The sequence below is a fragment of the Rattus norvegicus genome, chromosome 1 (assembly GCF_021556685.1).
Source record: "Rattus norvegicus strain SHRSP/BbbUtx chromosome 1, alternate assembly SHRSP_T2T, whole genome shotgun sequence".
Classification (NCBI taxonomy): Eukaryota; Metazoa; Chordata; class Mammalia; order Rodentia; family Muridae; genus Rattus; species Rattus norvegicus.
The window spans coordinates 215,202,767-215,217,092 of NC_141534.1; the positions used below are offsets into that span (position 1 = coordinate 215,202,767).

A 14,326-nucleotide genomic window follows, 5' to 3' on the forward strand; every position below is an offset into this window, starting at 1 on the left:
AGCTTAAAGAGTAACTGTCTTTTCCAATGTAATTGAATGCTGTTTTGTCCCTGAAGTCACCAGCTGGGGCTATGGATGCAGCCCAGGGGTAAGAGTGTTTGCCTCACATGCACAGGGTTCTGAGTTCAGTTCCCAGCGCCACAGCCATCTGTGATCTAATTAACCACCTTCCATAAACCAAGCCTAGCGGCTAGATTCTGGGAACGGAACAGAACAGAAATAGAAGTAGCATGGTCTGGCTGGCACACAGGAGAAGCATTCTAAAAATTACTATATTCTTTTAAACACGCACATTTATATTACTTATGTATTTATGTTTATTTTTATATATTCATATTTATTTACCATTTATTTGGAAGGAAGTGTGCCACCGTGCTTGTGTGAAGGTCAGAGAACAACCTGCTGGAGTCACTTTAGTCTTTCCAACATATGGGTCCTGAGGCTTGACTTCAGGTCATCAGGCTTGGCAGTAAACACTCTCACCAGCCCAGACAAATATACTCTTAACTTAGAGAAACATTAAGTCTCACTTCCCCCATGCCAGAGAAACCATACCCATGCATAAATTATAAGACTGTAACTTGCAATCTTATCAGTTTTCACGAGGTGGGGGTAATAGTGGAAGGTGGATGCCTTCTAACTAAACGTTATCGAGAGAACGTTAACATGATGTGGCCTGGAACCGCCGGAAAATTAGTTTTTTTTAAGCACTGTGGTGGTGGCGAAGGCGATTACAGGGGAGAGAGCCAAACATCACCTCCTGGGCCACGATTCCCTCCGGAGCCTTTGTCCAACCCTCCTTATTGGACCCAGGTACTGCAGAAGGGCCTATCTGTCTGTCTTCCAAGTATGTTAGGGAGTTTCGTTTGCAAAAGTCCCTGACCACCCCTCGACCTCTGAGGAAACTGCCTCAGGGTACCGAGCCGGGACCTTAAGCGACAATAGGTGACACAGACTTCTTTCTCCTGGTCGGACTTGCTCCCTAATTTGCTGACTGGGTAGCAGCAAGTTTAGAGAGCCCCAAATCTTACACGGTGCAAACGCGGCTCGACCTCGGAACGTGCCAAGAGGAAGAACCTCCCAGCTAGATCGGCTGTGCCTAACTACCAACGGACCCTCCTCCTGTGCAGTCCTTGTCCCCCTCCCCAGAGATTCCGGACAGATGCCTAAGGAGAAATCATGGGTGTGAGGGGGAAGGGACGGCAATGAGACACAGCTACACACGTGGAAGAAAGGAGGAAGCAGGAACCCAATACCACAAAGGCACAGCCACCAGCGAGGCGGAGTCTGGAGAGCTGGCGTTCGGGGGAGGGGTGCAGTGGCTCTTTGTCCCCGCCCTGGGGGCGGAGCCGTGGTCCGAGCTTGCAAAACGTGGTCCAGTGTTACCCAACCTGGACCCTCTCACTGGCTACAGCACTCCCTCCGACCTTGGGATTCCCAGACACCGGCCAGCGTTGCTGCCCTTCGGCTTCCTAGCCCTGCGTAGGCGCAGGTGCAACCTCCCTGCAGTGGGCCTGGTGCAATAGGACTGCGGACATCATGGCGCACGGAAACGCCCCTCGGGACAGGTAAGGCGGGAACCCATGTGGCGCGTACCATGGCCCAGATGGTCATGAACCTGTGAGTTCCCGCTCGTCTGGATGCTCCTGGGCGCCAAGACCAACGGGACTACAATTCCCATCAGCCAATTCCCTTGGCTGCCTGAACCAGGGTGATGGGGATTGTAGTCCGTTCTACTGAGGGGCGGCTAGGGCGGCCCAGGCTTATGTCCTCGGGGATGACCTTCTGATTGATCCCCCACAGCTACCACCTGGTCGGGATCAGCTTCTTCATTTTGGGTCTGGGCACCCTCCTCCCCTGGAACTTCTTCATTACCGCCATCCCGGTGAGACCCGCGGCCGATGGGCAACCGCATGGCCACAAACCTCCTTCCCTCCAGTCGTCTTGGACTGCGGTTCAGGAGCCGCTTTCCTCACCAGGCCACCTACTACAACTCAGCTGTCAGCGAAAGCACCAGACTCATAGAGGGAACCGCCTCTCGCCTGGCCAGGCAAACTTTTAGGAATGTCCAGATCCCAGAGGGGCAGGGCCATCAACGCAGGGAATTTGACTAGCAAAGGAGCTACCATCCCATGTCCTTTGTCGCTATTTCTGGCCACTCACTCCAAAAGTGTTTTTTTCAAGCCTTTGGCTTTCTTTGCAATGACACGAATTACATTCATTCAACTAATACGTAATGGGCAACTACTGTAGACTAGGCATTGCAGATGTGGAGGAACCGTAAGGGAGGAAGGCCCTATTCCCCAAAGCATGCATTCTTTTATGGAAAGGCAGAAATATATAGCTTGTGTTTTCTTTGGGATAGGGTTATTCAAAGATATTCAGGGGGTTAACTTCCCAGGTGTCTGTGGAATACCTAAATCAGTGCTGGACCCTGGATACCAAGATGAATCAGCTACTGAATTTGAGATCCACAGAGCCTGGGCTATTAATAATGTAACATGACACATGCCATTCCATTCCAGCCTGAAGCAGAGTGCTAAGGGCTCTCAGAAGAACTTTCTCCTGCTTCAAAGAAGAGACTTGTAAACTAGGAAATGAACAGACAAAGGGTGGGGGGAATTCAGAGTGGAGGTAAAGAAGACCCTATTTAGAGAAAGATCTGGGGCCTACAGCTTACCAGAATGGAGCAGAAGACAGACAAAAAAAGGAGTCTGAGATCTGATTCTAAAGGATCCAAACACATGAGGTCTGCCTCGCAGGCCATGGGCAGTTCAAGCAGAAGAGTGCTGGGATATGTGTGCCCGAGAGAATGTATTGGCTTAATACCTACGCTGGAGCCTGGCACACAGTAGGTGTTCAGTAAATACCCAAGGAATGAATAAGTGTTGAGGTTGTTACAGCAGTGGGAATGGAGACTAGGGTCAGGACATTGAAGAGGAAATGGGACCCAGAGATGAAGCAAGGCCTTGGGCTCAGGCACAGCAGTCAGCCATTTAATCCAGTGAATACACATCAAGCTCCAACTGTGTGCCCGGTGCTGGGAACAGTGCAAAGACAGTCCATAGATTTCAACCAAACAAAGATGTTAACCAAGTGTGGGGAGGTGGAGGTGGGAGGGGGAAGTGCTTCCTGACCCTACACTGTCTCCCTGTGTGGCAGTACTTCCAGGGGCGGTTGGCAGGGACCAACAGCAGCGCTGAGACCCCGAGCACCAACCACACCAGTCCCACAGACACCTTCAACTTCAACAACTGGGTGACACTGCTGTCCCAGCTGCCTCTACTGCTCTTCACGCTCCTCAACTCCTTCTTGTATCAGTGGTGAGAATCAGCCCTTGGACCCCAGCCTCCTTGTGGAGACAGTCACAGAGGCCAGAAATACCTCCTGCTCCTCTCCTTTCCTGCTCCCACCTCATCACCCCAGCTCCACTGCCCTGCCCCATGCCCATCTGCTCCTGGTGGCCCCCTGACGTCCTCTGCCCCTTCTGAGCAGCATCCCTGAGTCGGTGCGTATTCTGGGCAGCCTGCTGGCCATACTACTGCTCTTTGCCCTGACAGCAGCGCTGGTGAAGGTGGATTTGAGCCCCGGGCTGTTCTTTTCCATCACCATGGCATCCGTCTGGTTCATCAATTGTAAGCATTACCTCCCTCCAAGTTCCCCACCTCTTCCTTGTGCTGGGACAGCCCAGCAGATCCTTTAAAGGTGGACAATACCATTATCACCCAAGTTCCCAGAGGAGAAAATGAGTCTAGGACCCATAGTGACCTAGGGAGACCTCCTAGTCAGAAGCCTCACAGACCAGTGGTTATATCTCAAAAGAGAAACAGGCTGGGTTTGGTGGTGCATATCTTTAACTCCAGCACTTGCGAGGCAGAGGCAGACAGATCTCTGTGAGTTCAAGACCATCCTGGTTACATGATGACTAGCAAATAAATAAATAAATGAATAAGAAAAATAGATGGGGGATGTTTTACCAGACTACCCAAAGTCCCCGGGAAAACGCACACTTGCCTAGACTGTGGCTTCCCATGCACCTTGTGGATAACTTCCTCTCGGATGCTGCTGAGGCTGTCTGAGTGTTGGTCCCCTCCATGCCTCTCCACAGCCTTCTGTGCAGTGCTTCAAGGCAGCCTCTTTGGGCAGTTGGGTACCATGCCTTCTACCTACAGCACCCTCTTCCTCAGTGGCCAGGGCCTGGCTGGGATCTTCGCTGCCCTTGCTATGCTCACGTCCTTAGCCAGTGAGTATACCTGGGGGGGCTGGAGGACTGGACAGCCTCTAGAATTTGGGGGAGAGCCGTCAGAGGAGGAAGATGCCTGGTTTGTGGGGTGGAGGCAGAGGAGGAAGTGAGGCTGAGGGACTGGGCCCTTGAGCTTTCCACTGAGGGAGAATGACCAAGTGACACTACAGAAAACTGGGACTGTGAGATTTGTGCCTCCTCGGCAGTTAAAGTTTCTGTCACAGGTGGCGTGGACCCCCAGACCTCTGCCCTTGGGTACTTCATCACACCCTGTGTGGGCATCCTCCTCTCCATCATATGTTACCTCAGTCTGCCCCATCTGGTAAGCCTGCCACTGGGCTAGATGTACCCAGCACCTCAGGGAATTTTGGACAAAACCCTGGAAGAGGCGAAGAAGAGAAGTTGACTGGGAGACCTCAGCTTCCCAGCCAAGGGTGTGGAGGGGGATTACCAGAAGCCTTGTGCAGGACTGACTTGCTGATCCTTCTGCAGAAGTTTGCCCGTTACTACCTGACCAAGAAGCCTCAGGCCCCAGTTCAGGAGCTGGAGACCAAAGCTGAGCTCCTCGGAGCTGGTAAGTCGCAGGACACCTCGGGGGGATTATGGGAGAGACACCGGAAGTTCAGGTACTCTCCTGGGAAGTATTCCCTCTGTCCTCCCAGGAATCCATCCCTTTGAGCCTTGTTTGAGCAGAAGCAGGCCATGAAGGGACGCTGCTACCCTGCAATTCAGTTTCCTCCCGAACAAAACTGAGAAGCAGCAGAGAGCACTTTGGATCTATGATCTCTAAGCCTTGGGCAGATCACTAAATTGCTCTAAGCTCCATTTCTTGGTTGTTGTTATTGTTTTTTTTTTTTTTTTTTTTTTTGGTAACAGGGTATTACTACATAGGCCAGAATGGCCTCAGAGCTAGAAATCTGCCTACCTCTGCTCCCTGGGTGCTGAGACTAAAGACGTTTGCCACCATGCCTGACTTTAGGCTCCATTTCTTCATTGCAAAGTGACAATGAGAGAATCTATCCAAGATGCTTAGCTCATTGCCTGGCGTGTGGGCAGAGGGAAAGCAAGTCAGAGGTCAGGCTAGGTAACAGAGAGGCTAGACTAGTCTGGGCTAGAAAGAGATCCTATCTTCAAAAACAAACAACAACAACAACAAAAACACATGTGAGTGCTCAGATGAAATTCAGTCACGTGTCTAACAGGCCATGGGTCAATCCTCAATGCTGCAATAGACAAGCAATAAACAGGCTGTCACTACGGCTAATCCCCTTCTCCTGTACTTAGGATGGAAAGAGTCCCTTTTTCAACACTGAGGATTTCCTTGTTTTTGGGAATTTGAGCCATGGGCCTGACCCCAACCTTCCCTCTCCCCTAGATGAGAAGAATGGGATTCCTGTCAGCCCCCAGCAGGCAGGCCCAACTCTGGATCTTGACCCAGAGAAGGAGCTGGAGCTGGGGCTGGAGGAACCACAGAAGCCAGGAAAACCTTCGGTCTTTGTCGTCTTCCGGAAGGTTCGTTGTCTCTTCGAAGGTTCAGCTAAGAGATAGCTTCTAACCACCAACCACCCAGGGATCTTCTCCAGCCCTGGGACCCTCTGAGACCAGAATTGGACCTTAGTGCTTACTCTCGGTTCATTGGCTCATGGGTTCATTGGTTCATTGGCTTAAGGAGACAGGGGGCGGGGCTGCAGCAGCAGGGCTGGGCTGGGCTGGGCTGGGGGCTGCATGACTGACATGGGGCTTCCCTGCCCACTCACACCCCTGCCTCCGGCTCCCAGATCTGGCTGACGGCGCTGTGCCTTGTGTTGGTCTTCACAGTCACCCTGTCGGTCTTTCCTGCTATCACAGCCATGGTGACCACCAGCTCCAATAGCCCCGGGAAGTGGAGTGAGTGCTGGAGTTAGGCAGGGAGTGGGGGAGTGGGGGAAGGGGCAAACAGGGATCGGGCTGACTATCAGCTTTCTCTTCCCCAGGTCAGTTCTTCAACCCTATCTGTTGCTTCCTGCTCTTCAACGTCATGGATTGGCTGGGCCGGAGCCTGACTTCCTACTTCCTGTGGGTGAGCCTGTCTAGACTAAACCAGCCAGAAGTTTGGGAAGTAACTGGAGACCAAAGGGAGGGGAGGAACATAGAAAGGTGACTTTCAGTAGTCCCCTGACCTGACGTTGGAACAACCCTCTTGACTGACAGTGAGTTCCTCCCAAGCAGAAGCCATTACATGTAGTGGAGCACCATGGCCCCAGCCCCAGCCCCAGCCCAGGCCCCTGCTGCATGAGGCTCATGTACCTGATGAGGAACTGGACATGATTCTTAGTCAGGGGACTGCTGTCAGTGGGGCACTGTTTCCTTGTGTGAAAGTTCTCTGGGAAGTAGAGCAAGTGCAGCAGCAGCAGCCTGCGTGGGGGCACACCCTGGAGACCCAGCCTCCCACCTCTTTGAAGTCCCATCAGGGAGAGTTGACCAGTGGGTTCCTGTGGTTAGAGGAATGCATGCCGGGGCTCCAGTGCACATGTCTGTAGATGACCTGACTCTCTTGTGTGTTTCATGAAAGCTAGAACACAGGATTTTGAGTGCTCTTACTATAAAGACTTGACCGGGGTGAGAGAGATGACTCAGTGAGAGATGGCTCAGGTCTTCCAGAAGTCTAGTTCCCAGCACACGTCACTCTGCTCTCAGCTGCCAGTACCTTTAGCCCAATGGGGCTAGATACCCTCTTCTGGCCTTCTGGGACGGACGCACGCACGCACGCACGCACACGCACACTCGTGTGCCATACCCCCTGCCTAGCTACAGGACCCACACTCACCTGAGCCTCTGTCACAGCCAGATGAGGACAGCCAGCTGCTGCCCCTGCTGGTGTGCCTGCGCTTCCTGTTCGTGCCCCTCTTCATGCTGTGTCATGTGCCCCAGCGTGCCCGGCTGCCCATCATCTTCTGGCAGGATGCCTACTTCATCACATTCATGCTGCTCTTCGCCATTTCCAACGGCTACTTCGTGTCTCTCACCATGTGTCTGGCACCCAGGTCTGGGAAGCAAAGGGTTGGGGGGATGGGCATGGGGAGGGCCTAGCTCTCTGAGGGGTATCTGGAAAGGAAGACCATTGCCCCTAGGTAGCTGTCTTAAGACCTCTGCTGCCATCCTATGGGACAGGCCTTCACTGTGGCACTTGTCCCAGGCTAGGAACTGAGGATGTTACCTGCCCAGGTGGCCTAGCCATTCTCTACAGGGGCAATAGGCCGGGACTCTCGGGAGACTGAACATGACAAGAAGAACCAGTTGGGAATATTTTGCTGAGAAATGGAGCAACTGAATTTAAAACCCTATAAAGCTGGACCCTCAAGGTCCAGAGAGATGCTCTTCTTCAGCAACCTCAGAGGAGACTGAGCCCAGAGAAAGCCAGGTTATAATGACCCAGGATGGAGTCAGACCTAGACTAGAACTCCAGTGCTGAGGGATAGCAGAGGGCCAGAAACTGTGTTTAAGGTTAGGCTTATAAGTTCCTATCTCCCTGTGTTCTAGGCAGGTGCTGCCGCATGAGAGGGAGGTGGCCGGAGCCCTCATGACCTTCTTCCTGGCCCTGGGACTCTCCTGCGGAGCCTCTCTCTCCTTCCTCTTTAAGGCTTTACTCTGAGGACCACCGCACTCCACAGTCCTCCCTCACTGCTGCTTCTGGAGCTGGACATTCCCGGGGAAGGACCTCTGCTATACCGGGTCTCTTGGTCTGTGGGTGCCAGGAGGGGGCAGAAACTACCTTGGCTGGTAGCCACATTGCATATGGTGAGGAAGAATCCACCATCGGTCCTTCTGCCCCTCAGCTAGCAGTAAACTGGACAGAGAGACATGGATCTCACTGAGATGCACAGAAGATCACATTGGAAGGCACCCGTCCAGGGAAAGAGGGCACAGGGCCGGGGCCCGAGCCCTTCACTGCCATCCGGACTATATCTGTTCATCAAACCACCCACTGACCCCAGGGAGCAAAGCCACCTATAGGTCTTGCTTAGAACACCCTGATGGTCTCTACCTCGGCTCAGAGTGGGAACTGGGCCCAGCTCCAGAGCAACAACTTCCCCCTCTCACCCACAAGGCCCTGGGTAGGGCATGAAGTGTTGTGGAAATTGAGGGGAAGACAAAAAGGCCTCTGTGAGGCCTTTAGGACAAGCTGGGCAGGGATCATCCCCAGGTGGGATTCGACTGGTCTATGGAAGAGTAAGGCTACGGCCTTCATCTCCCTCCTAGAAGGTGCTGACCCTGTGGCCCACCGCTTGCTTCATTCCTCAAAGGTCTCCAGAGAGGTGCCCAGAGCACTTGCTCCCATCTCCTCACCCCATTTCTCCTCACTCTGTTCCCGCATCCAGTAAAAAGTGTTCATTTCTATGATGGATTCTTGGAGTGTTTACTTCTAAAGTCCTGCTCTTGTGATTGGCCTCAGTAAACTGGGTGGGGCAGAGATGGTTGTAACCACATGACAGACAGAGGTGGCTGGTTCTGAGAGGTATAGAGGTTTGTATGCTGGCTCTCTGGACCTCTGGACAGCTGAGGAGGCCAAATGGGCTTGCTAGAAGCTGTCCTTCTGGAGTACCCGGGGTTTGATTCCCAGCATTCATGTGATGACCGGAAACTAACTCAGGTTCTAGGGGATCCAACACCCTCTTACAGGCACCAGGCCTGTAGTTGTTTAAATTATCCAGTATTTATACCAATAAAGACACAGGAGGTGTAAACGGAATTAAAAATCTGCTAGCTTGGTGAGGTAACTTCTTATTTTCTGAACTACATACAAAATAGCAATTTACATGCCTGATAGTGCTTTAAAAATCTCTGTCATCCTACAGAGCTAGTCTACCTTTCTCTTGAGCTCCTCCAAACCCAACAGGGCTCCTTAGCTCTCTTTCCTAGAATACTGTTTCACCTGTGTCTGGCCAGCTGCTTCACCTGCTCCTGAAAACCCAAAGAGAAAATCCCTGTCTTCTTACCTGGAGCTCCTTCCATAAAGTCAAGTGGGGGGGGGGGGGAAGGGAGAGAGAGAGGTGGATAGAGTGCTTTATCCCAGTTGATTATAAAAGTCTCTAGCTATACCCTTGGTAGGATGATTCAAATCACCGTAATGGGGAGGAGCTCTCCAAGCCAAGTCCATAGAAGCCATTTCACCTTTACAGTGGGGTAGCTCCAGGCCACCTAGCTGACTTTGCCTCCGGTCATGGATCAAAGGCCACACGACCTCTCTCAAGCAACTTGCCTTAAAACAGGCAGGATCTTTCCATTCTTTAGCGATCTTACTTAAGCGTGCGTATTTTGCTAACAATTAGATTTTCTATGTGCAATAATCAAATATCCTGTGACATTCATAGATGCAGGCAAACACTCGTCACATACAAATACATTTAAAAGGTAGGAAGCAGTGGCTTTGTGAGTGCTTGGCTGGACAGCTAAGCCTTGCTATCCCCCTGCTTGAGCCCCCCAGCTCTCTCCTGCATCTGCTTCCTCTTCCAGTGTTGCTCAATCTCAGTTCTGGCAACAGCCAGGGTCCCCGATGGGCAGAAAAGCGGTCTGGCTCTGCACACCTGTGTGGCCTGCTCTGCCCAGTGAGGCTTTCTACCTCTGCCTTCCATGGGCATTCACGGAGCTCACCACAGGCTGAGCCAGTACAGGGCACTTGCTTAAACCATAGGTTTGTGGTATGGTAGAGGATGGTAAAGTAAGCTATGACTCTGGAAGCAGAAATAACCTGACTGAGGCTGGTGGGCCTGGGTCCCAATGCTTGCTGAGTCTTCGCCAGAGAATTCCCTAGGCCTGGCTGGGTCAGGAAAGTACCCCTCAGTCTCAGGAAAGCCACAAGGGCCACTATCAACTGGGACATGTCAGGAGGAGGCTGGCTTTTTTTTTTTTAAGATAAATATTTATTTTTAAAAATAAATGTGAAAAAAAGGGGGGGTTAGGGATTTAGCTCAGTGGTAGAGCACTTGCCTAGCAAGCTCAAGGCCCTGGGTTTGGTCCCCAGCTCCGGAAAAAAAAAAAAAAATGTGTGGGGCTGGAGAGGTGGCTCAGTGGTTAAGAGCACTGACTGCTCTTCCAGAGGTTCTGAGTTCAATTCCCAGCAACCACATGGTGGTTCACAACCATCTGTAATGAGATCTGATGCCCTCTTCTGGTTTGTCTGAGGACAGCTACAGTGCACTCATACATTAGACAGACAGACAGACAGACAGGTGACTGAGTGAGTGACTGAGTGAGTGACTGAGTGACTGACTGAGTGACTGACTGAGTGACTGACTGAGTGACTGACTGAGTGACTGACTGAGTGAGTGAGATCCTACTTAGGTTCTCTTGCTGTGAAGAAACCATGACCACAGTTATAAAGGAAAGGCTTACGATTCCGAGGCTGAGTCCATGATTGTCATGTTAAGAAGTGCAGCAGTATGCAGGCAGACATAGTGCAGGAAAGGTAGCTGAGAGTTCTACATCTGGATCTGTTGAGCAGTAGGAAAGAGACCATGGGCCACTAGACTTGGCTTGAGCTCCTGAAACCTCAAAGCCCACCAACTAGGGGCAAAAGCAAGCCACACCTACTCCAACAGGCCATGCCTCCAATAATCCCACTCCCTGAGTCTGAGTCTATGAGGGCCATTTCACTCAGACCACAAGTAATTTGCCTGTATATATGATATATGGCTCTGTGTGTGTGTGTATGTGTGTGTGTGTGTACACGCGTGTGCGCACACACGCACGCAGTGCCCACAGAGACTAGAAAAATGTCAAATCCCAACACTGGAGTTACAGATTAGATATGGGTGCTGGGAACAAATCTAAGAAGAGAACCTGGATCCTATTCAAAAGTAGCCAGTGCAGGGGTTGGGGATTTAGCTCAGTGGTAGAGCGCTTGCCTAGCAAGCACAAGGCCCTGGGTTCAGTCCCCAGCTCCGAAAAAAAGAAAAAAAAAAAGTAGCCAGTGCTCTTAACTGCAGAACCATCTCTCTGGTCCTTATCCCTCCACCTTCCTTTTGTGAGACTGAGCCTCACTAGGCTGGCATTGAACTCACAGAGATATGCCTGCTTCTGTCTCCCAAATGCTGGGATTAAAGATGTGCACACCATACCCAAAGGAAGCTGCTTTCGGTGTTAGGAACAAATGCTTGAGCAGGACTGCACCTGTGTAACGTGGAGGCCTTTTCTATGCTCACCCAGTTCTTCAATAAAGACATGTATGTTGACATTTGTTTTTGAATGCCTAAGCCTCATGCCAGGCTTGTTCCCCACTAGGGCATAACTCAATTATCCCATTTATACTAATCTACGTTCTGCCACATTGGTTACCTCGCCTCAATATCTGCAGTTCAGTTTCTCTCCTCTACGTCTTAGTTGCTAAATCTCCCATGCCACCCTCGTTCCCAGAGTTCCTCTCTCTGCCCAGAAGTCCCACCTTACTATTCTGACTTTTGCTGTAGACCATAGGCTTTTTTATTTCAACCAATCAAAAGGCAGGCAAGGAAGGAGAGAGACACATCTCCACACTGTACAAAAACATCCCTCCAACGTGCCTGTCTGTCCCTTTCCTGTTGCCCAGGGTCCTGCTACTACCACGTCCTCAGCACTGACACAGTTCTGCCATCAGACTCTGCCTCACCTCAAAGCAGCCCATTCCCACCACCAAGCCCTCGGAAGGATCAGTAACAGAGAGGACTGAGACAGCTTCATAGGAGGGGCTCAGACGTTTGAAGCTCATTCTTGACCCTAGACTTGCTGAACCTTTTATAGGGAAGGCTGGGTAATTCTACAAATGAGAAGCACTTAGCAGTGGGGTAGGTGCCTGCCTGTAATCCCAGGACTTGGAAGGTACATGCGGGAGGATCAGGAGCTCAAGATCATCTTTGTCCACATAGGGAATTTGAGGCCAGCATGGACTACATGAGAGACCCAGTCTCGGAAAATAAAACAAACAGGGCTGGAGAGATGGCTCAGAGGTTAAGAGCACTGGCTGCTTGCTCCTCCAGAGGTCCAGCATTGACATTACAGTTTGCAATTGTCTGTAATTTCAGTTCCTGGGTACCCAAGACCCTCTTCTGACTTGTACATGTGGTGCTCAGACATACATGCAGGCATATACACATACAATAATATGTAGACGTGGCTAGAAGGTGGATTTTAAAAAGCTAAACAATAATAATAAAACCGTCACAGAAGTATCTGACACCCGTGAATGTGTCAGCTCCTCCCCTGACCACTCACTACAGCCGTAGTTTCTGCTTTGGATAGGGCTGACACCTTGGTCTGGCTAGAGTCTCTAGGCCAAGGATGTGTATGGATGTTTTGCCTACATGTATGTCTGTGTACCACATGTGTGCATGGTGCCCTCAGATGTTGGAAGAGACCATTAGACACCCTGGAACTGGAGTTGCAGATGTTTGTGACTGCCATGTGGGTGCTGGAAATTGAACCTGGGTCTTCTAGAGCAGCCAGTGCTCTGCAGGGCAAGCCCTCCAGCCCTTGAGCTGAATTTTGAGCAAGGACCAGGTACCAACTAGTTGACCCGTGGTTTTATGACAAGGCCTGATCCATCTTCCTGGTGAAAGGAACCTCGTGCGAGAGTGCAGCCACATAACAGGGGAGATCTTGAGGTGTGGTCAGCCTACTACAAGGAACAGGTGAGGGGATGACAGAGCATGACAGAACAGGGCATGCTTCTGTAGTCATAGCTGTTGCCAGGATACTGTGGGTGGGCCTGGATGGTGTCCTGCCTTTTTCTCAGTTTCTCAACAAAATCACAGCTGGTTGAAGACACCAGACTAGGCCCAGGAAGTTCTAAACCTTCCTACTGTTGTGTCCCTTTAATATAGTTCATGTTGAGGTGACTCCCAACCATAAAATTATTTTTGCTGCTACTTCATAACTGTAATTTTGCTACCGTTATGAATCATAATGTGAAATATCTGTGTTTTCTGATGGTCATAGGGTGACCCTTGTGAAAAGGTTGTTTGATCCTTGAAGAGGTCTCGACCCACAGGTTGAGAGCCACTAAAGACTGGAGCTGGTAAGCAGGTGCCTCCTGGCCCTGCAGCTCCCTAGCCCAGCATTTGTTTGTTTGCTTGTTTGATGTTTTAAAGACTTTCGTCAATAAATAATAAAGGAAATATTTTTCTGGCAAAAAAAAATTTAAGGCTACTAAAAATGATAATAAATCTTTGTGGTGGTTTTGTCTTTGTCTCTCTCCCCTTCTAGGCTCATTGGTCGGTTGTTACCGTTTGGATCGGAAATGTCTTCAAGGACTATGTGCTGAGTGTCCGTTTGTTTGGGTTTTCTGTTTGTCCGTCTGTTTTGTTTCGAGCCAGGGTTTCCCTGTATAGCCCTGGCAGTTCTGGAGCTCTCTCTTCTATGTGAGTTGGTTCTTTTTTCGGAGCTGGGGACCGAACCCAGGGCCTTGTGCTTCCTAGGTAAGCGCTCTACCACTGAGCTAAATCCCCAGCCCCTCTATGTGAGTTTTTAATCTCAGGGATTTTCCTACAGCCACAAAAAGTCAATTCACACATTGGTAGTTGTGAGGGCCCAGGTGATTGGCTCAGGAGGGAGGGAAAGCCCACCTTGTTAGAAGAGAATTGCCTTTATCTGTCTCACACATCTGGGAACAACCCAGAGGGCTGAGGCCAAGCACAGCACAGACATCTCAGGAGGGAACTAGTCAAGGGCGGTTCTCTAAGACACCAAAAGGCACACTAATGCCCAAGCAGCTGTCTGGAGTAAGGATCATAGTGGAGGCAAACAAAATCTCAAAGTCTGGCAGAAGATCTGGAAGGGGTTTTTGTGGTGAACTGAAAAGCTCCCTCAAACTTCATGGAATTTACAAAGTCATGTGCATGCACAGTGAGCTGCCTGTTCAGAATTGGTCTGAGAAGATCCCGCATTTCACCAGAGCCGGGAGAGGTTATGGCAGGGCATAAGCAGCTTGGCTGATGTTGGAGACAAGCCTCAGCACAGAGCTGGAAGCCATGCTGTTTCTCTGGACAACAGTTACCAGTAGGAGTGTAAACCATATCATCCAAACTTTAAAACAGAAATTGAGCTAGCCACGGCAAGCATGCCATCAATCCC

General features: G+C 50.8%; 1 protein-coding gene across 5 annotated transcripts; it reads left to right on the forward strand.

Moving 5' to 3' along the window:
- The first annotated feature begins 1,345 nt into the window (after positions 1–1,345).
- Slc29a2 (solute carrier family 29 member 2) lies at positions 1,346–8,620 on the forward strand. 5 transcript variants are annotated; one of them, XR_015639290.1, is made up of 12 exons: positions 1,346–1,568; positions 1,804–2,851; positions 3,163–3,323; positions 3,496–3,635; positions 4,109–4,243; positions 4,468–4,565; positions 4,736–4,817; positions 5,619–5,755; positions 6,062–6,130; positions 6,217–6,302; positions 7,067–7,266; positions 7,763–8,620. XR_015639290.1 is itself a non-coding variant. In XM_087587463.1 (12 exons), exons 2-12 carry the CDS (start codon positions 2,813–2,815, stop codon positions 7,872–7,874), a joined length of 1,299 nt encoding a protein of 432 aa, XP_087443589.1. In that variant the 5' UTR covers positions 1,346–1,568; positions 1,804–2,812; the 3' UTR covers positions 7,875–8,620.
- Positions 8,621–14,326: the final 5,706 nt, after the last annotated feature.